This window comes from Lissotriton vulgaris, chromosome 5 (assembly GCF_964263255.1).
Source record: "Lissotriton vulgaris chromosome 5, aLisVul1.2, whole genome shotgun sequence".
NCBI classification, from domain to species: Eukaryota; Metazoa; Chordata; class Amphibia; order Caudata; family Salamandridae; genus Lissotriton; species Lissotriton vulgaris.
In genome coordinates, this window is record NC_141693.1 from 1,252,133,094 (window position 1) to 1,252,160,943 (window position 27,850).

General features: G+C 44.6%; 2 protein-coding genes across 4 annotated transcripts in view; one reads left to right on the top strand and one right to left on the bottom strand.

The window, feature by feature from the left end:
- Positions 1–1,123: 1,123 nt before the first annotated feature.
- The window catches only part of LOC147712416 (omega-hydroxyceramide transacylase-like), a 565,370-nt gene continuing 538,643 nt past the window's right edge, over positions 1,124–27,850 (bottom strand). Inside the window, exon 8 of one of the 2 annotated variants that reach the window (XM_086923103.1) lies at positions 1,124–1,517. In XM_086923103.1, coding sequence (XP_086779229.1) covers positions 1,500–1,517 — 18 coding nt within the window. In that variant the 3' untranslated portion in view covers positions 1,124–1,499. The remainder of the gene's footprint in view (positions 1,518–27,850) is intronic. The other variant, XM_086923104.1, reaches the window with a different exon arrangement.
- LOC147712417 (protein BNIP5-like) lies at positions 3,091–27,043 on the top strand. 2 transcript variants are annotated; one of them, XR_015295994.1, is made up of 7 exons: positions 3,158–3,660; positions 13,806–14,551; positions 17,844–17,975; positions 19,514–19,575; positions 23,397–23,660; positions 24,359–24,930; positions 25,072–27,043. XR_015295994.1 is itself a non-coding variant. In XM_086923102.1 (6 exons), exons 2-6 carry the CDS (start codon positions 13,813–13,815, stop codon positions 24,401–24,403), a joined length of 1,242 nt encoding a protein of 413 aa, XP_086779228.1. In that variant the 5' UTR covers positions 3,091–3,660; positions 13,806–13,812; the 3' UTR covers positions 24,404–27,043. The 2 variants fall into 2 exon arrangements, 1 of the variants encoding a protein (XP_086779228.1); XM_086923102.1 differs by having other exon boundaries at positions 3,091–3,660; positions 24,359–27,043.

Sequence of the window (27,850 nt, forward strand, 5' to 3'; positions counted from 1 at the left end):
AGGTGATAGTTTTCAGCGGTACACAGTGGTAAGAAAACTGCCGCTAACTAGCGTTAGTGGTAGTTTTTCTTAGTCCTTGTACATTTGGCAAATAGTGTTCTCCTGCTGTCATAAAATTGTTACACGCTAAAAGTAAAGTTATTAAAAAAAAGCGCTATAATGCGGTCAGCGCTAGCAGAGGGTCATAGTTCTTTTTTCAGGCAGATTTGCAGGACAGGCTAGCAAGAAGCAAAAAACACCACCACTCTGCAGGAGCGCTTAAACACAAAGAAAAAAGTCGCTCCTAGTAAGGGAGCAGTGGATGGACACAAGGACTTGGGCTGTGCTCTGGTGGGGGGCTAAGCGATACCAAAGGGGATGATGGACAGAGCAGCTGAGCAAATCAAACACTCACCCCCAGTCAACTGATCTGGGTTATATCCATCACCATTCTTTAGCTCACTCCACCACCCCAGTTCAGACATGGCCATATGCAAATCAGTCTGACCCTGTGCCTCATGGGAACAGTCCAGCCTGAACTGCCAAGCCATGTCTTCCCTGGACCGGAAACAAGCATCCTGGGACCGGTTTCAGATTCATAATCCTCATCAGCCAGGCTATCTTGAATCCAGTGGTAGAGTGAGCAAGGGACCCACGTCTCTTAGGGCAAACAAAGCGATACCAAAGGGGATGATGGACAGGGCGTCTGAGCAAATCAAACAGTAAAGCAACTGTCAGGGGACATGTGCCACATTTCCTATAATGCAGAAAAATTTGAAATGGTGAAATGAGGAGCAGGATGCTAGTTGGTGATTGCGGCAGCGACTTTAGATCCTACTTTCGGTTTCCCTGCCGCAAAAAGCATAGCTAGAAACATTTCCTTCACTCAGAACAGGTTCCTCCACATACTGGATTGGTGTACACTTCCCTGGAATAAAGCCAGTAGCAGTGCAAGCATAATTTTCAGGCATATAAGGTATAGTACAGGAACAGAAGAAAATATTAAGATTACCCTACGAGCGGATCACCCTACCGTCTTAAGTACACATTTTCGTGTTACAAAGAACAGGCAAACCACGATCAGCGACAATCCAAGACAAAAAAACACGAACACTGCGGAAAACAGACACAACAACCTTACTTTGCAGAACGTCTGCTAGACCACGGCTTTTTATAATTTTGAGTTACCTTACAGTTTCCAGTTCACAATCATCGCTGAAATCAAAGTCAATCATTACATTGAAAATGCCTTAAATATTTATAGGTGAAATGTTTCACTTCAATCCACAATATTTAATTTTCCGGTCAAATGTAATTTCCTCAGGAATTCCTTCTGGGTCTGTCTGCTTTTCTGAGCCAGTTTAGGGGTTGTTCAGTGCGTTCACCTGTTCCGATTGGATTGGTCCACTATTGCTTCCTTTCTGAGGCACCTCTGTGTTGACTTCAGTGAGAGTGAAGGGTATCAAACTTCAGCTTCCTTCTGGCTGTTGTTGAAGAAACTGCTTCTTCTTGTGAAAGGGTCACCCAGTAATTTCACTCTGTGAAAGCAAAGAAAAAAACACACTCTGTGACTGGCAATTCCACTCTATAAGATCAAGGAAAACACGTTACCGAAGTCCAAACAGCAACAATTTTAACCCCGTGTTTGGCTGAGTTTCGAGGGGCTGAGAGATGAGTTTTAAGTATCCACACTTTCGATTGAAATAAGAGGTGCAGGCTCCACCCTTTGCCCAGGTGATCACCAAAGAGAAGCAGTGCTTAATTTGTAAAAGGATAAGGAGCAGATGCATCAACATTTGCGATCTGCAATTTGGAAATGCATGAAAGTGTGTTGCACACTTTCTGGGATTCCTAAGGAATTGCAAATGACCTACCTCATGAATATTAATGAGGTTGGCCACTATGTGCAACCCCCTACGAATCACAAAAATCACAGGGATGGTGGCCTGCTGGGGTCAGCAGGCCACCATGTCTGTGATTGCTTTTAAAAAGCAAAATTTTATTTGTAAACAGCCCGTTTTGCTTAAAGGAAAACAGATGCTTTACAAAAATAAAGATGAAAAGTTTTCCTCTCATTTTTTAAGAGCAGGCAGTGGTCCGTGGGACCACTGCCTGCTCTTAAAAAATGCTTTTACAAACATTCACAAAGGGGGAAGGGGTCCCTCGAAGTAGGTGGTAAAATGCAAATGTTTTGCGACCACGTTTTGGTCACAAAATATTAATGCATACCAATGCAATTTGATATTAGAAAGGGACGCCCTAAAGACGCTCCTCCCTAATAGCGAATCTCAAACCCATTTTGCGATTCGGCAACAGAATCACAAAATCGGGTTTGCTGCATCTGAAAAGCATATTTTGCGTTTTCAAACGGGCTGATTCTGCGAATCGGCCTGTTTGCAAAGACAAAAATGATTGATGCATGTGCTCCTAAGTGCTGAATGCTCGGCTCAGAAGCCTGTGGTGAGTGCTCTTAATACTAGGCCGCAAATTAATCTAGTCCAAGACACCCCCTGCCCCTTTATCTCTCCCTTGCAGGCTCCTTCTTTCTCCCTTTGTGATGGCTTTTCCCTCTAATCTCTTCCTACGTCTGTCACTTGTGTGGTTTTCCCTCTCTTACTCCCGGCCAATGTCTGGTGAGAAAAAATAAACGTGGGTCCCCAAAAATGAGAGCCCTGCGCGCGGCGCCACATGCAATATACGCACTGAAAGCAACATGCTTCTCCATTTAAAGGGCACTATCACAAACAGGGCCATTCACTGCAGGTCACCACTAAGGGGACCGTCAAGTGGACCGGGTTCCCCTGCAGTTCCCCCAGAGGCAGTGACCAGCATTATAGGAGACCAGCAGGTGCAGTCGCCCCACCGCAGCCATGTTGTTCTAGGAACCCAGGTCTCTCCCAACAGCTACAACACCTTCCCTCACGGTATTCCCGTTCAGCCACGGTCTCCACATTTCAATATCGTCCAAATGTTATGGTTAGGTTACTTTTAATCCTCGGTTTTAATTTAACAAACGAATGCATTCTGGGTGTAAATGTCTCAGTTCACTTCAAACAGAGTCGATGGTGCAAGCTAATGAGCTGGACTTCTCAACTTGCTAAATCCAAAGGTCAGGGTGCGCAGATAGCCATGGAAACGAGAGCACTGGGCTGGTATTTCCTAATCTTTCCTTCCTTGAGGGAAATGGTCGATTAACACAGACGCGTTCCTCACATGGAGAGTTGCGCAGTCAGGGCCAGCTGTTTACTGGGTCAGTCTGCCAGCGCCTGTCGTCCTTAGGCCGCGGTCAGCTCTACGGGATCCTTCCTGGGCTGGGCCCGGGGATTTCCCTGCAGGTCTGCTGAGCTCACCTGGTGGCGGGGCTGAACAGGGGGCGGAGCTCCGCCTCCATGACTGGCGAGTATGAAAGGCGTCTCCCCTGAGCCCTGTCTCAGGTGACTCTCGCTACAGGTCGCATTCAGTCTTTCCGCGCCTCTTCGTTCAGACGAATTTTTCAGAGCTCTTAATACGACTTTAAATAATTTGTTTACCCAAAATAACAATTACGTGATGTGTCCAGGATCACACAATTTGGATTAGGGATTAATTAAAAAACAAATATTGGAGTTTCACAGCTGCTAAACTAGCTACCAGACCACAACACCTCCTCTACCTCTGGAGAATACCTGCTGATAGCGCAAGGTAAGTCGTTTATTATCACATGTTCACACGGTATGTGCATTATAAGGAGACTAACGTATAATGTTTCTATGCATGAATTTGTAGTTATTCATTTCATATTGTAGTGTTCCATTTCACTTGTTCAGGATTAAAGAAGATAACTTTCTGTCTTGGAAGGGCATATTAGAAATGCGCACGCAGGGCCTGCACAGTATGTATGCACCAATGTGGTCACATGAGAGGCTGACTGTGCCAACCACCAAATGGCGTCATTCACACGGTGAGGCCACTCGTCCTATGATGTCATCCACTCCACTGCACACTGGTCTGCGACATTAGCGAGCAGACGTGTCTCAGGGGATAGACAATGTGTGGTTGGTAGTGTCCACAGCCAGTCCACCATACGACTCCGCTGGAGCATTATCGGATATCATTGCAACAGTCTGCTGCCTGGCTTTGCCTTTCAGGAGGTTAAGTATTTACTCAGTGGGGCACCTAAGGCCCTTATGAGTCTGGGGGTCCATGGACCGCCAGACTCACGGGGGCGGTCTCCCGATCAGCTGCAGCCCTTGCAGGTAAGAGCAGTGGGCCGGGTAAGGGGGGATTTCGACTGACAATTACGAGGGAAAATTAAATAGTTACTTTTCCCTCATCACCGTCCGTCGAAATCCCCCATCACCCGGCCCCACCGCTCTTACCTGCATGGGCTGCAGCTGCTCCCGATCACCCTATTACGACTAGGGCGGGAACCTCACTTCCCTGGCAGCGGTCCTTATGCCGCAAAATGCTTGGCGCATATTCCGAGTTTCCTCTCCGCCATGGTCTTCAAGGCAGTGAGCTCGTAATAAAAACCGTGGCAGAGAGAAAAGAAAGGGGGCTCTGTATGGCTCCTGCATGCCTCATGCCACGTGAATGCACATGGGGGCACAGCACATGGGGCATGCACCCCAGTACCTGCACGGCATGGAATGCAGCAGTCCATGCCGTGCAGGTACTGCCTTTGACGTCATAGACACCGCCCTCGGAACGCCAAAGAAGTAGAAAACGAATGATCTGGTGGGCGGTTCCTTTACGGGTTTGTGGTGCGGGAACAGGGTGGTCCGGCTCTTTCACTCGTTGGATTATTTTTTGAAGTAAGATGTAATGCAGCATAACTAGGCACAGAAATTAAGGCTGGGAGGGGGTGCTTCAGCACCCCCAAAATAACCATGCTGGAGTTCAGAAGCTGAATTAGCTGTAAAGATGCCTTTCAAATTAGTTTTTAATCTTATGTTTGCTGTGTGTTCAAAGATGGAGGTCAAATGCCAGGCTATGTCTTTTGACAAATTGCGCTTATTCTTTTTACATGGATCTTGGTGTTTTCTTTTCTTCCTAGGACTGTAAAATTAGAAGTTTTTTTAAACGATTCTGTAAAGTTAACTTTGAAAAGAAAGGTTGTAGAATGCCAGTTTCTTTATAACACAGCAAAATGTGACTACTTCTAAGTGAACGGTACACATATATATATTTTTTAAGTAGCAGTTAGGAAAGCACAAATGGAGCATTTTTTGTAATTGTGATCAAACCAAAGATTTTAATAAGATAAATACAAATCAAGACACTTCACTCGGTAATGTGCCAATGGTAAATAGTTGCTGAAACTCGATTTCCACGCATTTACCACTCTTGTGCTGAGTGGTTGGCGGCGGCGCTCATTTGCTGCACTAGTTCTTTGTGAAACGCTTGGATTTTTTCACGGTCCCTATATCTTCAGTGATGTAATATTGATGGAAACACTCCCACTCAGAAAATTGTTCCGTCACCACCTGATCCTAGAAGCAATTTTCATGGCGCTTTTCTCAGATAAAAAATGTATGCTTCTGCTTTTTACTAAATTTGTCAGGGTGATGTCGGCCCACGATTATCTGAAAGTCATAATCTCTAAACAACCATGGGGAAGATACGAAGAAAGGGAAAATACAGGAAAGGAGTCACAGGCCAGGCTGATATAGCACCAACTGCACTAGATACCATGTTGAGCACTAGGGGCCGCTATAGCTTCGGCTGCACTGTAGACCCCGATGTTAGAAGTTACATCTATTTGTGGTCTGAATTTAGACTCTGTTAGCAAAATATATTTAAAATTAGTGTTGTGAGGCATGATTCTGAACTGCGAGAGAAGGTGTATTTATATGTTATCAGATTAAATATAATATTGTATCCTCCTTTCTTTTACTATTTTGTTTTTTAAAAAAAAGTTTTCTTCAGTGTTTGCATCTTTGTATTTCTGTCACGTTTGTACTTGCATTTCTTTAAACAAGCATTTTACTGGTCACTATTGCCACCCATGTGTAATACATAACAGTTTGTTACACAGAAAATACAGCGAAAAACTGCCTTTTTATGACAAAACATGAATAGCCTTTCCCTGCTTTATATCTAGTTAACGCTTTCAGCTGAAAAACACAAAATCCCTTCTCCCCAGCCTAGGGGGAGTTACAATAACGTGTCCTGACTGCTATCTAGTCAGAAATGATCTGAATTCAATAATCAAAAGTGAAGGTCGACTGGCAGCTGCTGCAGAGTGCAGGGTCTGCAGGGCATGACACATAGAGTTTATTTTGGGCTAGAAATTATGTGGCAACGCTTTAATTATGCAAAATGGAATGTGCAATCACATAGTTCTGGAGGCCTTGTGGACTTGGTGACATTTGGTGACTGCTGCTTGTCACGTGCGTGCTCCATCTTTGCCCTGAAGCGTCTAAGTACGTTTTGCTCATTTGTGGAGGTTTTCCCTACAAGGAACCATAGTTTCAGATAAATTGATTTTACTGTGCCACGTTATTGATTGTTTTGTGTAATTGTATTGGAAGGTTTCTGATTTTTGCTTATTGACTCAATATGGCGGTGCACCGCCAAGAAATTTGCTTTACACTCAGCTCAAGGTGCAGGGTGAGGAAGTCGGTGGGTACAGGAGTTTTGTAGGTGGAGTTGTACAGCACGGAGATAAATGTCATGTGAGCAGCACCGTTTAAGACGGGGAGAATGTTGGCCTGGGCGTCAATAGTCATAAGGAATGCCGCAGGGTGGAGCCTGGTGATGCTTGGCTGATGGACAGTTCAATGTGAGGTGATAGTGTTGTACTGCAATCCGACCCTGAGGATGAGTTTGTAGCTTGGAAGGCGGAGGTGCAGGTTTCTGTTTCCATGTCACTTGGATGCAAGGCCATTGTGGGCGGACATGATGAGCCAATGCTCACAAGCACTGGCCCGAGAGGTGAGTCACTATGCCACGCGGTGGAGTTTACTGGAGGACGCGACATACCAGAATAAACAAGCAACTGGCTTTTGTTGCCGATACTTGCAGCGTGTCGTGGTTTTCCTCGATGGTAATGATGCAGTTTAAAAGTTATACTTAGCTACTTGCTCCCTTTACGCTGGAATTTATGTTCATTTATAATTTGGATTGGTTATACTATACATGGGTATCTTCCTGTACTGTTACTGTTGCTTTTTGAGTGATTCATGTGGGTTTCTGAAAAACGTAATCAAATATTCAAACATATTACATTTCCTGTGGAATTGCAGATAAATAATTCTGGAATCTCTCAGATGAACAGCTTTATGCATGTAGATATCTATGTGGTATTTGTATCGAGTGAATCTTGGAAATTAATGAGAAACATCAAGTGTTAGAAATAACTTGCTGATTCAATTTTAAAATTGTACATGCTCAGCCGTGTTTCCAGAGCCCTTACGCCTGCTTATTCAATTTTGTTTGTTTCTGCCCAAATACTAGCAGCAAACATGACAATTCTACACTTGCAGCAAATTAAAAATATATGTTGCACCACAGTGCAAAGGCGTGTGTGTGCTGTCTAACATAGGGGTTGTACTGGAAGCATCCCCCTCCTGCACAAAATCCTATACCTGGAAATTTTTAAAAACATTTCAGTAATTGGATATGTCTGTATAGCGTAGCACACATGCAATGTGTGTGTGAAATTTAAGGGAAAATAAAAACATTTATCCAACTTTGCAATAGGAGAATTATTTTTTGATGTAAAGCCTGATATAATAATCTTTGTAGACCTGGCTTTCCCTCAATACCATGGCTGGAAGCATTAAAATGCCGAAGTACAACACATAGAACACCCCCTTGATACCTTCTACTTTCCAGTACAAACCTTTTTTGCTTGCATTACAATAAAGGCAACTCTCCAGTGGTAATAAGTTTTGCAGTGGAAAGTAAATACTTTACTAAGACAACTGACTTTTCGTCAGTTTGCGGCAGCTCAAAAGCCTTGATAAATCGGCCGTAATATGTCGTGTTATATTGTTATGGGTTTTTGAGTACCATTAAAACTGTGAATAAAGCCAACAATACCTGTTGTTTTATGACATTCTCGGCAATGGCAAAGGAAATACAATTTACATTAGTCTCCTATCTGAGGGACATCAATTTATATAGCGCACAGCCACTCAATGAGTGTCCCGGCGCTGACATATTCACTGACCATCATGCTGTACCAATCACTGATATGCAAATTCAAAACGCCATGTCTTAAGATTCCAATTGAATAAGAGTCCTTTCTTCGTAGCCCGAAGATGAAAAGGAAGAGCATTCAGGAGGTGCCACCTCACTTTTTATTCATGGGACCCCGGCCATCATAGCGTCAGAAGAATGAAGAGTTCTTGCTGGCTGATGAGGGATAATCCGGCTGGCCAGGTACCGCAGACCCATTTGATAGAAGGCCCTGTGAGCCAGCATGAGCCCCTTGAACCACACTCATTACTTGATAGGTGGCCAGTGCAAGTCCCTCCAATGAGGACGGGTGTGGCCACTCTCTGGAGCTTCGGCAGATGTTGCACACGGCATTCTGTATCTGCTGAAGTCTCCTGAGTAGATTAGCCCCAATACAGAGAGCTGACATAGTCAAGCTGAGAGGTGATAAGGGCATGTATTATCATTTTCTGATGTTGCAGCGGAAGCAAATAAAGACTTATCTTTAGGGTTTTGATAATTCCAAAACAGGATCCCACAACCCCAGCAACATTTGGACCAAGAGAGGCTTGCTTGTCAAACTTCACCCCTAAATTACGTCTGATGTTGGCTGGGGCAGGCGGGGGATGAACAAAGGATATGCCAGCATTTACCATCTCAGATGGGTGGGGGTAGGCCGAATAACAAAATATGGACATAATAGAAAGACTTTAATGATCTAAACTATGTTTTTTGGTTGTGCTCGCAGTAAAAGTTCTCCAATTTAAGGATTATTATTTGAGCTGGGAATCCAGTTGAGGTTGTGATTGATACAGGTACACTCAGACCAAAACACTTTTAAACTGTTATTTTTTCCCCTGCCCATAATGTTTTATCATACCTTCCTGTTTCACTCTGAACATTTGTGCGTCAGATTTGTTTTCCAACTCATATTTCTGGGATTCTCTGTACTGTTATTTTATCCCTTATTGAGGTCGTCCTTGATGGAATTGTTGTCTGAGCTTGGACACATTTCCAACACACACAGTATTTGCATGAGGTGTGTTACCAAAACAACCAGATTCGGATCCTATTACCGGTTGTTAAGCAATGCCGCCCCCCCCCCCCCCCCCATGCTGCTCACAATCCTTCGATAAACGTGAAGTGCTGATCCGCTGTCTAAGTTTGCTAGGCTGGCTGCACAAATATGGCGTTTGTTATAATGTTTCATATTTTAAAGATACTGAACCGAGAGGGTGAACATAATTCAAACTTTAGAAATGAGGCCAGCGCTACTAACTCTCAGGGAAGGAGGCCTGTCTCGCGCTCTCTGAATGAGCAGCGTCTGGAATGAAGACAGGCAGGTTTGGCAAAGAAAGAGATGAAAAGGAAGTCGGCGTGACCTTCTTCCTTCTAGCTTAGAGGCGGGGCAGCCTGCAGGGATCGGGGAGGGCTCTCGCCACTGTTAAGGCCGGAGGGGTCAAGGCAGAGTCAGCTCATGCAGGCCATTGCCTGTGAAAGGCTGCCACTGCCAGCCTGGGGCGATCCTGTTCAGGCGGGCAACTAGAGCCAAATTTCGGGGGGGGGGTTGGGTTGACAAATATTTCGGGGGTGCTAATTATTTCAACCATATACAGAGTGACTGAAAGAAGGGTTTCAAACACAAAAAAACACCTAATTTAAAAGTGAATGGTCTTTTAAAGACCTGTTAAGTACTCGGGTGCGGCTGCAATTAGATGCTCGCCAGCCCGTGACGCTGTCTCCGCCCGGGCTGACACACACGACGGGGGAGGGGCTGAAGCCCCGTGAGCCCAAGGGGTGGTGCGCGCCTGATCCTGTTTAATGATAGCAGAATGCCTTGAAAGGCTGGCCGCATGGGGAGGAGCCCCAGTTGCATGTGGGGAAAACCTATGAAAGGTCAACAGCTAGGCCAGGTCCTGCGCCCACCCATCCCGCGCAGACAGCCCCCCGCTGTGCGTGTCCGTTGGCCTTCTGCCAAAAAGGGTAGGCTGCAGGGCCAATACTCTTTTGCCAACCCTACTGCTCGCAGCCAATGAGAGAGGAGGAAGACTCATATGGAAATAGTACCTTGATTTCTTCATTACTTTTCATCAGAGTAACATTACAGCAGCAACCTCTGAGGGCAGTGAACATTCAGGGGGTGGAGAAGCCTTTCTAAACTCAGGTATGGAAAGAGCAGAGTTGTTGAAAATCACTTTTTTTCAGTGAAACGCTGCAGTTAAGTTCCTGTCAGGCAGATGGGTCTCCCTTCATTTCTAAGGAGTGGGTCCAAGGAAGCTTAGAGGAAGGAGAATGAAGACAGCTCTAGACCTGCCAAATCACCCGGTGCAAGGGTGTGACACACAATATTGGCAGCCCTGCCAAGTACCAGGCATCATGCGTTAGAGTAATGCATTCCAATGTGGTGGTCCGTATCACTGCACTGAAATGCAAAGTCACCCATTATAGAGCTGCTTCAGCTGTCAAGCGGGAGCGCCGACAAAGGACCACTCACTGACTGAACAAAGCTGGAGCGGCAGCGCGCGGTCCACGCTGCTCCGGGCAGGCTTGGGAGCTGGCTAATACAAATAATTCTGCTACAAATGTGACATAATAACCATGATTCACCCAACACTGGCGTGGCATTACTGGATACGGATTCACAGACATCACAAGGAGTCAGTGCCCAATGGCTACTGCAGAGACAGCCAGGTGTGACAGTTTAGTTAATCATGAATAACGTTTGGCAATGACCGCACAGCCCAATGCTTCTCGCACCACGTTGTGCAGTGTGGGTGTAATCTATAATGATCATATTCATATTTTGCTGGTTTGGGACTTGTCCCCACCAGTTGACCCACGGGACCGCAGCCATGGCCGGAGTGAACATGGTGCCTCACTAGCCCAGAGCACTGCCCACTATGGAGTTTCATGAATGCCTGTTGCCGCAAGCAGCAAGTAGAATCATGGACGAACCGTGGCCGCTGCCCGGGGGAGTCATTGCGACCAAGACTGTACCGAATTGGCGATTGCAAACACACACAAGTAAATGAAGTCTCAGGTATCTCCTTCCTATTAATATTCTCTTTTTTAGAGCGCATGGTCATGGTCATGATCATTCTCAGCTGCCCTGTGTAAGCTACAGCTGAGCTCTGCAGTCGCTGCAGTCTGTCTGCTCTCTGTAAGTTGAGTTCAGCATTATTGAGTCAGTCACACAAACTCATTTTGGGGTGAGTAAGAAGTTCAGCGGAGGGTTATGGAAGTGTTCAGAAATATGATGGCGCTCTACAGGTAGTGGTCAAATGGTAGTTGCGAGGTCTAGGTGGCTGGTGCTTCTTGATCAGAGATAACCCTGGTCTCTGAGAAAAGAAGGGGGAGAGGAGCTCTACCTTCTGTGAAAATGCAAACAAAGTCAAGCGCACACAACCTAAATTAGTTAATAGGTAATGTTTTGTGTCATTCAAGGAAAGGATAAGATCAAACTCATTTTGGGGTGAGGCTGGTGGCCCAACCCTACTTGTACTTTGTTTCAGCACAGAACATCACTAAGTCAGCATAATGAGTACCATGCAAATCACAGAACTGTGTTTTATGAAGGTAGTTCAGTGGGTTACTGCTTTTGTCCCATGGCACTAAGTTAGTGCCCTTCCATTTCAGGTGCTTTGCAGCAGTTTCAAGAACTTCTTGGAATTTCTCACTGCTCAAATGGGCTGTTATTTCTGCTATTTATCAATTTCCATGGACTTCATTGCTTGATGTTGCTTGCGAGAAAGTGTCACTTTTAGTGTCACACATTTGGTTGTTGAATTCCACTCACAAGTACACTGAAAGCATGAATATGTTACATATAGGCAATAACTTGAAACCTTGGCAGCTGTGGTTCCTTCATCTTCATTGCTTGTTTTTGCTAGTGAGAAAGTGTATCTCATAGTTGTGGAATATCACTCATAATTACACTGAAATCATGACAATGTCACACATAAGCAATCTGAAGCCGTGGCCGCTATGTATTAGCACTCTTCACATAGTCTCCAGCTGAAGAGCTCTTTTCACAAGATACAGGAAAAAGGGCAAACTAAAGATTAATCTCCAGAAAGTCCTCTCTAACAAATGTAAAAAGAAATCAAAACTTTTTCATTGATACCGTGAGAAACTCTAGGCGCTGATTCACTCACACCTCCAAGATTTGTTCTACAAATTTCTGTTTGGTTACTTGATTCACTCTGACTATAGCCCTAATAAACCCTATTTTTATTTTCTTTTCCAAAACCGTACTAACTAATGAGGGGTCATCTTTGTAATTCCAATTTACCATGGTGGTTGTGAGGATGGTCTCATGGACTTGTGACACACAAGACCAAAACGTCGGTGACTAGTTCAACTCTGCCTATGTGAATCGACTGGATCCTCATATTTTTCTCATTTAGTCTTTATGGAGGACTATGTTTGACATTTATTAGTGTGGACTTTCTGGACATTAATCTTTAGTTTTCTCATTCCAACATTGAATTTAATCCGACATGGTTAATATTTTTGGGACAGACAACTCACCGAATTTATTTTTTACATTTCTGGTTGTAAATAAGTCAGGGCAGGGAACTCCGCTCCGCTCGCGGAGTTTGTGGAGTTTTCTGCACTACGCGTTATGCATTCATCAACGTAAAGTTGGCGAGCGATGAAAATCCACCTCCCGGCAATAATTTTCCTTGTTCTCGATCATCAACATCAGGTTGGCAAGTGCGAGCGTGCCAGGCGAGATTTCTCTACGTGGGAGGTCAGATTTCTCATTGAAAGTGGACGAGTATGCTTGCGACCGCTCGCGTTGAGAAACTGTCCGTTTGCATTGAGAAAGCTGCCGCTTGAGTAAAAATCTACTCGAGCGGCAGAAAGGAAGCAGTGCCCGCTCGCTGTACATGGTGCTGTTTGCGATGATTGCACAATGTGGACAAGCACCTGGCACCTAAAATCACAGCAAACGGCATATATCTAAAGAAAGTCCGCCGTTTGTGGAGCTCTGGGTAGCGCGTCAGAGTATTTTTTGATTTGGAAACCTCATCAGAGTGGATTTCCAGCTCTTATTTAGAGGCTCTTCACAGCCAGTGTCCATTACAGGGTGTGAAAGTCCCTAGGACATAGGTGGCAGGATTAGACACTTTATTTTTTAAGTGGAGGGGTTGGGGTTGGTGGAAGTACCTTAGGCCTCCTCGCACATAGTGAAATATTTTTAGAAACTGGCAGGACTGCTACTCATCAGTAATTAGCAATTCATTTCCAATGCCTCAATTTTCAACTCTACCATATTGTTTATGGCTTGAAATCTATATGGCCTTCTTAATGACCATCTGACTATGTACTGCCAGCCTTCCATGAAAGCCCGACCCAGGGATCCAAAAAACCCTGAATAGTGTATGGTCCATTGAAAGATTTACCTATTTACATAAGTATTGTTTGTTACAATTCTGTTTCATCTCTTCTTTCTAATTCTCTCTATTATACCGGCACCCACCAATGTTGTGCACCCATTTGAACTTGTACACTGTAAACTTTATACAATGCAGAAGGCTCTGATTACCACATTTAAACTAAGAGGGAAATGTACAATAGCGTAACTATTGAAAAGCTATAAATGTTCTTCACAATGACAATTAAAGAACTTTAATATGAGCCATTGTACCCATATTTATGTAAGTTTTCTTTTCCCTCAGGATCAAAATGGAGCCGCCTGATTGTTTAGCCGAAGCTGAGCCAAACCCCTTGGGAAGCCTGCGGCAGCTAGACAGGCAAGAGGCGAAGAAGGTTTTAGAAATTTACGTCAAACGCAGTTTAAGCAATTGTGAGGCGAAAACCAGGGGCTACTTGATCACTCCAGTCGATTTGTCTAATCAAAGAACAGAGACGAAAAGATGGAGGAAAGTGGAAAGGTCTATGAGTGACTTTGGGAAATATCCTGGGCGCAGAAATAAGGAAACCCCACTAGACAAGACCAAATCACAAGCCAGAACTGAAATAGAGGCCAAAAACGCAGACGCCAGGAATGATCAGATGAAGCCATCGCAGACTGAAGCGGGGGTGGAAGATGGGAGCACCACAGGCAAACCCATCCACAAAGTAAAGCAGGGAAAAGGTCAGCAGTCCTGGCTAAAGAGTCTCTTAAGTTTCTTCACCAAGAGAAAAGATGATGGACCTAAAGACAACTCAAAGACCATGCATACCGATTCCAATAGGAACCACCTTCACGGGTGTGAGGAGCAGGGTTCGTCCGTTGACCTATGTACATCCTGTCAAGGAGTAGTCAAGAGTAACAAAAGAATGAGCAGCATCAAGAAAGCCTTCTCCTTTAAGAAAAATGTAACTGAAGTGGAGAAGCGGTCCAGTCTGAAGGACACAGGTAGAAAATCGATGCGACCGAACCACCTTCCACTGCAACAGGTCAACCGGCCAAGGAAAGAAGGTAGGAGCCTTCTGTATATGAATACGAAATGGTCTTAAGGGTCCCATTGAGGGCAGTTAGGGATAGTATTTACTGCTCCTTTTTTTACTGAGTTCACCCATGTTTTGATTTAATCCAGCAGACTATCTAGGGCCAGACGTACAACCTACTTTTGCTGTCGCAAATGGGAAAACGGCTAGTTTTCGACCGCAAAAAAGGGTCCTGGCATGTACAAATGCTAATTTGCGAGTCGGTGACTCGCAAAATAGCGTTTCTGACTTGCTATTAGGAAGGGGCGTCCCTTCCTAATAGCGAGTCACAATGGAATATTCCATTGTTTTGCGACCGCTTGCAGTTTACCACCTACTTCAAGTAGGTGGTCAGCCATTCGCAAACGGGAAGGGGTAACCAGGGCACCCCTTTACCTTTGTGAGTGTGTGCAAAACATTTTTTTAAGACCATGAATGTCTATTAAAGAGGTTCAGAAATGTTGTTCTGTTGTGGAGTGGTGTGGCTCACTGGTTAGAGGCTGCAGACCCGGAAGCAGAGAACGGCCCGGGACCAGGGTTCAATTCCCGACGCGGCAAGGTCGTGGACCAGGGTCAGCGGACTCGCTAATTCTCGCCTCTGTGCCTACTCTAACCAGGGATCACTACGGCTCTCCTCTGGACTGACCACAGCTGCGTCCACTTTACCTACAACAAGCCCAAACCCAACAACCACCCCCAACCAACTCTGCAAAGAAACTGGAACAAAATCACCATCGACCAGATCTCCTCATCGCTTCTTCTAAACCCCCCAACCCACTCCTCAAACCCCGACCAAGCCGCCACCAACCTCACCCTATGGCTATCCAACAGCGCCGACATCCTAGCACCACTGAAAAAACGACTAATCAAACTTGGCAGCAAGAAAGCCTCCTGGTTCAACGATGATCTTAAGAAATCCAAGAAACTCTGCCGCTCCCTAGAGAAGGCCTGGAAAAAAGACCCAACCACCAGCACCAAGGAAGCCTTCAAAAACGCCACTCGCACACACCACCAACTGATCCGAAAAGCCAAGAAAACCGCCTTCAAGAACCGACTAGATAGCAACGCCCACAACAGCAAGGAACTTTTCAACATCGTCAAGGAATTCACCAATCCCTCGGCCAACTCCAACGACATCACCCCCTCTCAAGCCCTCTGCGACTCCCTAGCCTCATTCTTCCACAACAAAATCGCAGACATCCACAACAGCTTCGACAACCAACCCGGAGACCAACCCACCCAACCACCTGCTGGACCTTCACCACCCTCGAACATCCTTAATGACTGGAACCCAATCTCCACCGAGGACACTATCCGCCTGATGAACTCCATCCACTCAGGATCCCCAACTGACCCATGCCCTCACCACATCTTCAACAAAGCAGACTCCATCATAGCACCGCACCTCAGAGACGTCATCAACTGCTCCCTCAACTCCGCCACCTTCCCGGAAAGCTGGAAACACGCAGAACTCAGCGCACTTCTGAAAAAACCCACAGCGGACCCCACCGAACTCAAAAACTACCGTCCCATTTCGCTCCTTCCATTTCCGGCCAAAGTCATCGAGAAAGCTGTCAACAACCAGCTCGCCGCCTTCCTCGAAGCCAACAACTCCCTCGACTCCTCACAGTCCGGCTTCCGAGCCAAACACAGCACTGAAACCGCCCTCATCGCAGCAACAGACGACATTCGAACCCTACTGGACAATGGAGACACAGTCGCCCTCATCCTCCTCGACCTCTCCGCAGCCTTCGACACAGTCTGCCATAACACCCTTCTACAGCGCCTCAGAAACATTGGAATCCAAGGAAAAGCACTAGAATGGATCACCTCGTTCCTCACCGGAAGAACCCAGAGAGTCCGCCTCCCACCATTCAAGTCAGAGGCCACTGAAGTCATCTGCGGCGTTCCACAAGGATCTTCACTCAGCCCCACCCTTTTCAACGTATACATGAGCCCCCTTGCGACCATCGCACCCCAACACAACCTCAACATCATCTCCTACGCGGATGACACTCAACTGATCCTATCACTCACCAATGACCCTCACACCGCCAAAACTAACCTACACGAAGGAATGAAAGAAGTTGCCGAATGGATGAAACATAGCCGTCTGAAACTGAACTCTGATAAAACAGAAGTCCTTATCTTAGGTACCTCCCCCTCCGCATGGGACGATTCTTGGTGGCCAGAAGCCCTTGGAAAAGCACCCATCCCGACAGACCATGCACGGAACCTGGGCGTCATCCTGGATTCCTCACTTTCAATGTACAAACAAGTCAACGCCGTCTCTTCATCCTGCTTCAACATTCTTCGTATGCTCAAAAAAACTTTTCGTTGGATCCCCACCGAAACTAGGAAAACGGTCACCCACGCCCTGGTCACGAGCCGACTGGACTACGGAAACACCCTCTACACCGGTACTACCGCTAAACTCCAAAAAAAACTCCAACAAATTCAAAACGCCTCAGCCAGGCTCATATTAGACATCCCGCGTAAAGAACATATCTCTGGTCACCTGAAAAACCTCCACTGGCTTCCCGTCAATAAGAGGATCACCTTCCGGCTACTAACCCACGCACACAAAGCACTCTACGAAATCGGACCAGAATGCCTCAACACACGACTGTCCTTCTACTCCCCCTCCCGCCAGCTACGATCATCCAACCAAGCCCTTGCCACTGTACCTCGCATCAACAAAACCACCATGGGAGGTAGATCCTTCTCCTACCTGGCAGCTAAAACCTGGAACTCCCTTCCCACTCACCTTCGCCTTACCCAGAATCACCTAGCATTCAGAAAACAACTTAAAACGTGGATATTTGACAAGTAATTCCCCTCCCCTCCTCAAGCGCCTTGAGACCCTCTGGGTATGTAGAGCGCTATATAAATTTCCTTGACTTGACTTGACTTGGGCATTAGCTTGCCTCATCTCTACAATGGCCCCCCACATTCGCCGGGGATGCCTGGTTTCACCTTGGAGATACCCAGTAGGGACCATCTCACAGGGATAGTCAGGACAGGTTCCTCAGCGGTCTACAGCGCCAAGACGCCTCAGGGCAGCAGTGCGCTTTACAAGACACATACAATACAAGTCTAACATGTGGTATGGCCATCTTTGGCTGAGACTAACACCCGAATTAGTGAGATAGCTTTGTGCTTCCTTTGGCATAGATTCTTTTTAGTGTCTTAAATATACAGATGCCCTATAGCTATTGATGCAATAATTTGTATATTGTTGCCTTTGATCAGGTACCTTAATAGGAACCCATTTATGTTTGTAGGTGACCGAAAGAATGACTCCTACTATTCAAGTGTGTCTGCCGAGATTGAGCAGATTGTAAAGCAGAATGAGAACGACGAAGGCCGCCTGCGTCTTGCCAGCTCCCATGAGGATCTAGAGTGCGAAGAAAAAGGTATGTGGCTCAAAATACACGGCACAGGTGAGGTCCTCATGGCACTTCTCTGCATTCCTCCCGGGCTTGCTTTGTGTATGCATGCTCTATCAGACAAAATGTTATTTTGACTGCAGTTCTGAAAAACTTGGCACCATTCTGGCAGCATCAAGTGACCTTGTAAATGGCAAATGGCATACTTCAGAAATGCTACCACACATTACCAATATCCCTTTGGCTGCAACAAGTGCCATTCATGGGAGGGTACATAGGTGTTCGTACTGTACCAGTCTTGTTGGAGAGACTAATTAAGCAATGGTCAGAGAAAAGTTGTCACTGCTAACTATGTGGTAGTGTAATTGCTGTGTAGGAGTTAGATTATAGACTCTGTATGCTAGTCAACTAACTAACTGCTAGACGTGCCTTAGGCATCTTGCCAGCACAGGATTAGCGATGTGTGATTTGTAGAGGGAGCAGAATGTATCATTGCGTTCATGCAGGCCTATGCATATGAGAAGTTGCATAAGTGAGGCTTTATATCATGTCAGAGGTTCCGGAGGTCCCATTTGAGTGTGAGACCGGTAGTAAGGCTCTGGGTCTGCAGTAAGGCAGAAAGACCTTTGTGATGATTCTAGGAGAATGACCACCCAGCCCATCTGGCAGTGGTCACAGGGTCTTGAATTGAGATCTCACGTCTGTCCAGCACCAATATTTCGCCACCAGATCATGTGAGATATGGCCCAGAGTCTTGGATAAAATACCAAGTGGGTTACATGGTTCTGACGTGCTGATGTATGAAAGACATCCTTTATAGGCAGTCGGTAGACAGCATTTCACTAGTCCAAGGGTGACAGTGCAGTGACAAAGGCTGAGGCAATATTTTGTGGAAGCGGAGGACAAGCTGAAGATGAAAGAGATGTGGTAGCTTTCCCTGGTGGTTGCATTTTGTTCATAAGAAGATTAAATAAAACCGTTCTTCCAAACTGTAAACTTGTACAGGTGCAGGGGGAACCCCAAGTGAGCGAGAATAAGAGAAATGAAGTATCCAAGGGATAGATGGGCAGGAATATTGAGGCAAATATGGTGGTGTTGCACTCTCATTCCTGGCCACTTTTGTTTATTTTCTTACTGAATTATTTTAGCGCGGGTCTAGGGTTGATGAATGACCATGTGTCCTTGCCCTTCTGGTTGGCACCAGTTCTATGGGAGTGCTAAGGCTTCGATAGGTAGATAAGAGGTCTTTTGTAAAGGTATCATCCATTCCACCTTGAATGAGGAAGAAATCCATTGCGTGTGGCTAGTTCATGCTCCAGAGTCCTAGAATTAAGGAGAGGTTGATATCAACTCCGTGCCACTTGGCTGGGTTTGTTGTTAGTATTGTTGAGTAGATGCCAAGACATCCATGCCCTTGAGCGAAGCCATTGGACCTGCCACTAGCCCAGGTCTTCACAAGTTCTAGGTTGAACGTTCGATCCGAGATTATGGGAACATGTTTTGCTCGGCTGCATTTACTTATCAGTGTTAGAGACATCTTTTTAATACATTGTTTGCTTTTGTAGAACTCCTGATTCGAAAGATTGCATCCATGCTTCAGAAGAAGGGCGACGAATGGGACCAGAAGGTGAGACATTCACTTCTTATCACGTTTCTTAACACTGAATCCCTTGTTGTCTACCCTGCTTTTGCATCAGCGCCTCGGAGTATGGATGTTGAACCCTCTTTGCTTCTTTACCATTATGTTTCAGTTATCGCGAGGTTTTGTGAAGGGCTGGGCTATTCCCCTCTGTGTTGAATGGATCCTTTCTCAAAGAGCCCTCGATAAATCACTCGGAGCCGCCGATTTCCTTTTCATATTGTTTTAGAACAGTGTTTTCCGTTACTGTATTTTCACACGTTGTTTAGTATTTGTTTCATTGTATGAATTATTCAAGGGAACATACTCTATAAAAACATAAAATATGTTTCTCCTTGCATCTGCTGGATTTGAAAAATAATCTATCAGTGCTATTTTTCAAAGAGTTGTTAGTATTGACTTACGCGGGCTTCACTCCCTTAAGTGAACTGCCTTAAATCCTGAAACGTGGTGTGACTCAAAGAAAGAGAGTAAAATCAAAAATGGATCAGGGGCGTAGCTATAAATGGTGCACATGTGCAGTGGCACCGGCACCCTACTCTTTGAGGATCCCTCTGCTTTCCAGGTATGGGTGTTTTTACTCCCCTGCACGGGGTTAGGGGATCCATTTTCCATACGTTCGTATTTTTACTGCTCAACTAGGCCCCACCATGGCGCCCGCGAATCACAAAGCCACCATAACACACACCAGAGCGCCCCAACATTGTTTGTGGATTTGGGTGGACTTCTGGTTGTGACCACATTAAAGCATTCCACAGCAGCATAGTTTTCCAGCTTCCGATATCCGATATCGAAATTATCCGTTTAATCCAATCCATTTCAATGATTGTAAAAATGCTGCTCGGAACTTTCATATGAATATAACTTTAAACATAAGTTTAAAATGCTGCTCGGAACTTTCATATGAATATAACTTTAAACATAAGTTTAAAATGCTGCCTCCAAAGGCGTTTTAACAAGCATTTTCTTCTGTTCGCTACAGCATGATGGGGCAGTGTGTCAGCCCTCTTCAGCTATTGGCCAGTCACTGTGTGTGACAGCAATTTACTCTTCCACAAGGAGCACCTCTGCAAAAAAAGTAGCTCCCTTCAATGCTAGGGACTACAATATCATGGTGTGCTTTTAAAATGGTGTTGCTTTACCCTTTGTTTACGTCGGTGAGAGCCCAACAACTCCTCCAACAATAACGTTTTACTAAAATCATGACAAAATAAGCATTGGCAAAGCCAGCAGGATGGCTGCCAACGTCATACATGTTAGCTTTTCCAATGCTTGTTTAACAATTCAAATATGGCGCAATCACCCACTGCTTTCATGTCCTACAAGCATCTAATGGATAAGATGAGGATTGGGATGAAGAAGGGTTGCAAAGTGGTGGAGCAGCCTAGCCTCATCTTGCCCCCCCCCCCCCCCCCCTCCAAAATGCTGCATTTTTGCTGCACTATTATTTCTTGCCCAGAGGCCAGGGCGGCGGCTAAACTGAGGCAGAACGGCTGTTGGAAGTGTTTCCACCTTTTATTTACTGCAAAGTCCAGGCTTTAATCATCACCAATGTGAAAACGAGACAAGCCTCTTTCCAGTATCCCTTTTCGAATTGATTAGACGCATTAATTGCTTTGACAACACTTTTGCTGTTAAATAGAATAGTAAATAAGATATGGAATAAAGTACCCACTGCTAAATATTATAAGGATATTGCAAGAATAGAGTTCCTTGAGAATATGGGTGTACCTTCCTAAGGTCCTGATGGAGCATCAGTGGTCATCAGGGGCTGGTTAAGGGCACGCTCCACAAAACCTAACGCCAGTCTTCGACCAAGTAGGCCACACTATGATCCGTCAGTGGGAGAGTTTCCCTTGAGTGTTTTTTTCCTTCTCTCACACCGGCCCACACAACGAGGCGTGGCCTTTTTAATGTGAATTTTCAAGCAGAATTTGAAACCTCCTTATTCTATGTGGCCTAAATGGATTTGAAAGGTATTTCCATCTTTACAAGATAGGTCAGCTTCATAAAAAGAGCGACCGATCTTTCTCCAGGCAATACCCGAACAGCTGGGCTGCATTTTAAACGGGTCACCCAGTGATCGATTTCACAACACTTCAGAAAACCCCTGCTGACGTCATCACAACAAAGCAACAATCTAGATGCTTATCTGTAATGACAGTTTTTCCCTCTACAGTAGATGGCCCCTGTAACCGGAAAATCCCAGCTAGTAAAATTGCAGCCCATAAAGTAAGGACTGTCCACGTCATCTCTTCCCCCCCATGTTCTGACGTCAGTGTAGGCTCTAGTTCAATCTATCTAAAAAGAGCAGGTTGGAGTGGGAGGCGGTTTGTACTTTGTACTGCAAGGCCTAATTAACATTCAAATGGTCTTTTAAAGACCTGTGAAACGTTCGGGTGTGGCTCTGTGTGTGCACAGGATCTGTCTCGTCCCAGGCTGCCACACACGACGGGGGGGGGGGGGGGGGGGGCTGAAGCCCGGTGAGTTCAATGGGTGTTGCGCGCCTGGCTGTGGGTAACTTTGTAACTACTTGCTGTCCAAGTTAGGAGTCCCGAGCCGAAAAGCTGTTTTTGAATCTTTGTTATACTGCTTCTCCAGATTTGTTGGCATATTGCTACGGGCCACGCCTGAATGCTGCCAGTATCCGGGTCCTAACCCTGAAGCTGACAGGAGAACATTAGAGGAACCACCTTTTTAGATCATGTCTACCAGACCGCTTTTAGCTGTCTGTTTCCAAAACAGCTCCTGTGGACCCTACCAAAAAATTACAGTGGGCTTATAGCATACCCAATGTTTGATTCATTATGTCTTGTCACTTGCTTGTTTCTTATTCAATAGCTGGCCTCTTTCTTCTCCCATTTGATCCTCCTTTGGAGCATAGCCTCTTTAACATCCTTTCTTTTTCATTAAGTGCTGTATTAGAGTGCATGTGCTTTATTGCTCTTACTAGTATGCAACTTTCTCCCCCTCGTTGCTTCCTCTTCACCCGCCCCTCGACCACGTCATTGCACCCCCACTCCATCCAGGTCCATAAAGTAAGATACTTTATTAATTTCATATTTTTTAAGGGCTGTGCTGCTCTACAACTTTAAACACCTCTGTTGGTCCCTTGACCACCACCAAGGCTCTCATTGCTTCCACTCCCCCATATCCCCCCCCCCCCGCCCCACCTGCTACTCCATTGTTGTGTCACCTCACAATCATTTAAATACTTTTTATTGTGCTTTTTTTTTGGATGGGCAGGCATCTGCTATTTACTGTTGGTCTAATCTGGATTGCAAAAATTGAGTTAGCAAAAATAAAATGTATGTTTTTTAAAATGTATAGATCCACTGGTGTCTGCCTTCTTGGATCCGTAAATAAGAAAATGGCACCTGCATCAGTCTGTAGGCACACATATGTGTAGTGACGGATGCATGTGCATATGGAATGAAGCGGCCATAGCATCTCACATTTACTTTTTTCTTTTTCTTTTTTTTTTTTTTGCTGGTGCTCCCTAGATCTTTCAAAAAGCATTAGGAAAGCCGGAAGGTCGGGCACCCATTTATTCAGTTTACCATTCTCATTTATGTCCACTTGCTAAGTCTTGCTGACTTTCTATTTTGTCCTTCTCAGAAAGACAAAAAGCTGTGTCTGCCCCTCTGGGACTCAACACTGGTCATGCTCAGAACCCTGTAGTGGGCACTCATCGCACTGAACTTATTTTATTTGCTTTTGATAACCCAGAACTGCTAAAATAAAGCATGTGAGTTTTCTAATATTCCCTATTCATTTCTTTAATGTGTGATTTTTGACTTGCATTGCAGATTAAAGAAGACCCCACCTTGAATACATTCTTCAAGGACATTTCTTACAGTTCCTTCAAACAATTAGCAGACATTTACGTGGACAAAGAAGTGAAAAAGAAAAAGGTGGATCAGACCCCCGAGGAGGTGAAGTTTGCATTCACTGTGCACCTCACTGCCAAGGTTGCAGGGGTCTGCCCGCACCCAGTGACCCGAATCATGGGCTTTGGTAACCAGTATCTCGAGGACTCATGCGCACAGCTGTCTTACCGAAGGGAATGCTGGGTAAGGAAACTCAACTAAGCTTTTACTGTGCTCTTTCATGCATTACTTACCCCAAACTGTCCAAGGAAAAGGGTTGCTTCTGCGAAGTAGTGACTAAGTTGGAGTCTGCACCTCCAGGGGCCACTATTACAGATGACTGCGCCAGCACGAATTGTCGCTTTGCGCCAGAGTATGTCTATGTGCGTTTGTTTCTGTGCGCTAATACAATATGCGCACAGACGCATATTCAAAGTTTGTGCCAACATCACGGTGCATTACATGGCCTTGGAGGCCCCTATCCAACCTCCACTCAATGCCTGTTCCCCGAGACTAGGGTGAAAAAGAAATCCAGAATCTGTTGAAAAGGTTCCCAGCCTTCTGAGAATGCAAGATATGTTAGAAATGTGCCAAATAACATAACGTAACGTAATATAACTTTGTATGAACTGAAATTAATTTTGGGTCGTAATTAAAACAGTCTTATAAACAACTACACACACGTTTGTCCACTAGAATGATGGCATTTCCTCTTAATCTTCACCTGGTTAATTCAGAATTCTGAGTGCCTCTGTATGAAATTTCTAATTGTTTAGTTAAGTAACAGATCTGCATTGTATTGCATGTTATATGACGACTCCTCCCCCCCCATGCATTTCTGGTTATTTATTATTCAGGTACACAGAATATGGTTTAAGTAAAATATGTATATTTGTTTGCAGGATAAGAACGCAGTTGAAAAAGAAGAGTGCCAAAGTCCAGATTGACGGTAGGTTCCCACCGTGGGCGTCCTGATGACGTGAGCCTGGCAGCCAGATTGAAGCATTCCATGAACTTCATTCACTGTTGACGAGAAATGGAAAGAAATGTGACATACACCAGATATACCGCTTGCACCCGTGGCAAACTCTACAATCACCCTTTTAAACCTCGGAGTAGGAATACAATGCCTTGCATGCTTTACACCGAATTGCTGCTTTTGAATACAGGATGTTTGTCCTTGTGCACAGAATCTGGAGTACAACAGTTAGAGCTGAAAATGAACTGATTAAGGAGCTATGATTGGTGGCCAGTTGGTCTCAGCGTGCAATAAATGACTGATACAGCCAGAGCGACCTCGGGTGATAATATCATCCACAACAACCAACAGGATTACATGTAAACTATTTAAATAGACCCACAACAGTCACGCTGCACAACTTCCGAAAGAGTGTTGGACTACACAGCTGTCGGTTGGTAGGGTCAAGCTCAGAACTCAACTTTCTGAATCCTGATTGGTTCTTACTATCCTGCAGCCTTAACCCCTTCGGTGCTGATGACGGCCCCCAGCCGTCATACATTACGGTGCTCGTGTGCTGTAGATGGCTTGGGGCTGTAATGAACCCGCCCACTCGCGATTCTGCCTCACAGGCGCAGAATCGCGGCCGCACCCAAGGGGTTAACTGCGGCTCAGTAAATATATTTGAAAGAATGTGGGACAACATTTGGACACGCTTCTTGCATTTCTTAATATCCAAACAGGTAAAGGAAAGTCAACAAATTCCGTCTTTTTATTAAATGAAAATGATGCTCGGGAGCGGCCTGTGAGCCATACGATGCCTGAAAATCGTCAGTGAACCAATGCATTATTTGTTAATGAATGCCTTGCTATAGGTACAGGCCAGTCTCAGATAGTGGGTGCAAACTACACACTGGCTTTCTGTGCCCTGACTGCCATTTTGCAATGTACACTATGTACCAATAGGTCACTTCTCAAAAACGCTTATTTGGACAAGATCCCAAAACTCCCTTCATAATGAATATTAATTAGCCAGCTCATTATTTGCAACCCCCTGTGATTGGCTATGTACACAGGGATGGTGATCTGAAGGGACACCAGACCTAACTACCTTCGTTTGCATTCCTAAAAAGGAACCCTATTTTGATTAAAAGTAAAGCAGCAAGTGGCCCATAAAGATATAGGCTTTGCTTTTTTTTTTAAAGTTTGCAATTTGAGAAGACACCAGGGGTCGGCTCCCCTTGAGGCCGCTTGACCTGTTCTCATAGGGTCAGCTGTCCCAGAAGCAGATTCCCCTTTGCAAATCCAATCCCTCCCTCATCTTGTGAGTTGGTATCTGATCATTGGCAGTCACAATTCATTGATATATGACACTGCTAATTTCAATCAGAAAGGAATACTCCTTTCATGCTCCCTCTGAATTGCAATTAATAATTATTTCCAGAACTTCTTTTGAGAGTCAGAAATGTATTTTTGACTCGTAAAAGGGTTATAGTGACCTGTAAAAAACACTTCTGCGAATAGTATGGTTTGTGACTGCAAAAGAAATGTATACATCAGGCCCCATATTATTTAATACAAATGGACAGAATGTTTCCTTTTTAAATATTAAATTTTTTACCACTGTGGTGAGTTTTTACATCTGAATTATAATGTTGTTATGTAGCTTGACTCTATGTTACATTTTTTATTCTGACCAGATACCTGGGGCCAGATGTACAAAGACTTCCATTTGCGATTTCCTAATAGCGACTTTTTACAATTCGATATTGGGAAATCGCAAACAGCTATGTACAACAGTGTATTTTACACTGTTTGCGATTCCCAATGAGTCGGGTCCTGCCTCATTAATATTCATGAGCCAGGTTGCAATTTCCGACTCATTGCGAATGGCTAGCACTCACAGGGATGGTGGCCTGCTGGGATCAGCCGACGACAGTGTCTGTGAATGCTTTTTAAATAAAGCAGTTTTTTATTTTGAAATGCATCCTGGTTTTCTCAAAGGAACACTGGATGCATTTAAAAAAGAAAAATGAAAAGTTTCCTTTTATTTATTTAGGAGTAGGCAGTGTTCCGTGGGGCCACTTCCTGCTCTTTAAAAGTTTGCAAATGGGGTACCATCTCTTTCACGGAGTTGCTAAAGTATGAATGTTTTGCGACCGCATTCCAGTCTCAAAACATTCATACATGCCCCTGTGACTTGTTATTAGGAAGGGACACCTTTGGTATTCCCCTTCCTAATAGCAACTCGCAAACCCAATTTGTGATTTGGTAATACCTTACCAAATCACAGATAGGGCTTTGTACATTTAAAAATGGTTTTTTTCAGGTCGCAATTGGGCTGTTTGCGAGCTGAAAAAACCTTGTACATCTGGCCCCTGGTTCTGTTTTTGATGGAACAACTTGATCTATTGTCATCCAGAAATTTTGGAAGAAAATAATGGCTACAAATACTCTGCTTGGATGCCTGTTTTTAAACGAGTCTACCTCATCGCTTACTGTGTAAGCATGTATATAGATTTTTACATATGTGTTTGTGTACTGACATAAATTGACTATGGCATAACATGAATTCACTTCAAACATTTCTAATATGGGTCTAATCAAAAAATAAATAAAACAACATTTCTTTGTGTTTGTTTTCTTTAGACATTATGTGTGTGTGTGTGTTGTTACTTAAATTGAAGTGCGAGCTGGGAAATACATTTTATGTTGATTGCATGACCAATAAATGTATGGCAAGGCACAGTTAATTTTATGAGATTAAAATCTTCTGTATAACCTACCTGGACGTAGTATTAGACAGGCAGGGGCGCACCCATCTTAAGGTGCACTTGTGAGATAACATTCCCAGATAAGGGATATCAGAAGCACAAAACGCTGTGCCACACTATGGATTCTTACTAAAAGGAAGGTAGCCCTTAGCACGAAAATACTTTTATTTACTTGAACTACTTACTATTAAAAGTATCCATGTGTTATTTGTGAGCCTTTTGATGAAATACGCGAGAGGGGGCTGTGCTGAGAAATATCCAACACAAAGCCACACTTATGTTTTGTTATGGACTACAGCTTTCTAAACTCCCCATTTCTTTTAGCAATGTCTCACATTCTTCTCAAATATATCTACGGAGCAGTAGTGATAAGACTGATCAACTGATGATGCTGAGCTTCTGATAACACTGAGTCACTAATGATACCAACACACAGCTCAGCAGCTCTCCTTTCTTATAATGATATTGAACCCCTGAGCATACTGAGGTGTTAGTGACACTGAGCCACTGAAGAAATTCAAGGTCAATATATTGAGCAACTGACAGTACTAAGCCATTAAAGATACTAAGCCACTGATAATGCTAAACATCTGAGGATAAATGATACAACTAAGCAAAAGGGGACACAAAGCCACTAGTGATATAATAACTCCGTCGTTGGT

Excerpts from the sequence above, each read along its gene's own strand:
- LOC147712417 (XM_086923102.1), top strand. The coding sequence starts at position 13,813 with ATGGAGCCGCCTGATTGTTTAGCCGAAGCTGAGCCAAACCCCTTGGGA. Across the intron at positions 14,552-17,843 it reads CAACCGGCCAAGGAAAGAAG|GTGACCGAAAGAATGACTCC; the intron begins GTAGGAGCCTTC and ends TTATGTTTGTAG. Across the intron at positions 17,976-19,513 it reads TCTAGAGTGCGAAGAAAAAG|AACTCCTGATTCGAAAGATT; the intron begins GTATGTGGCTCA and ends TTGCTTTTGTAG.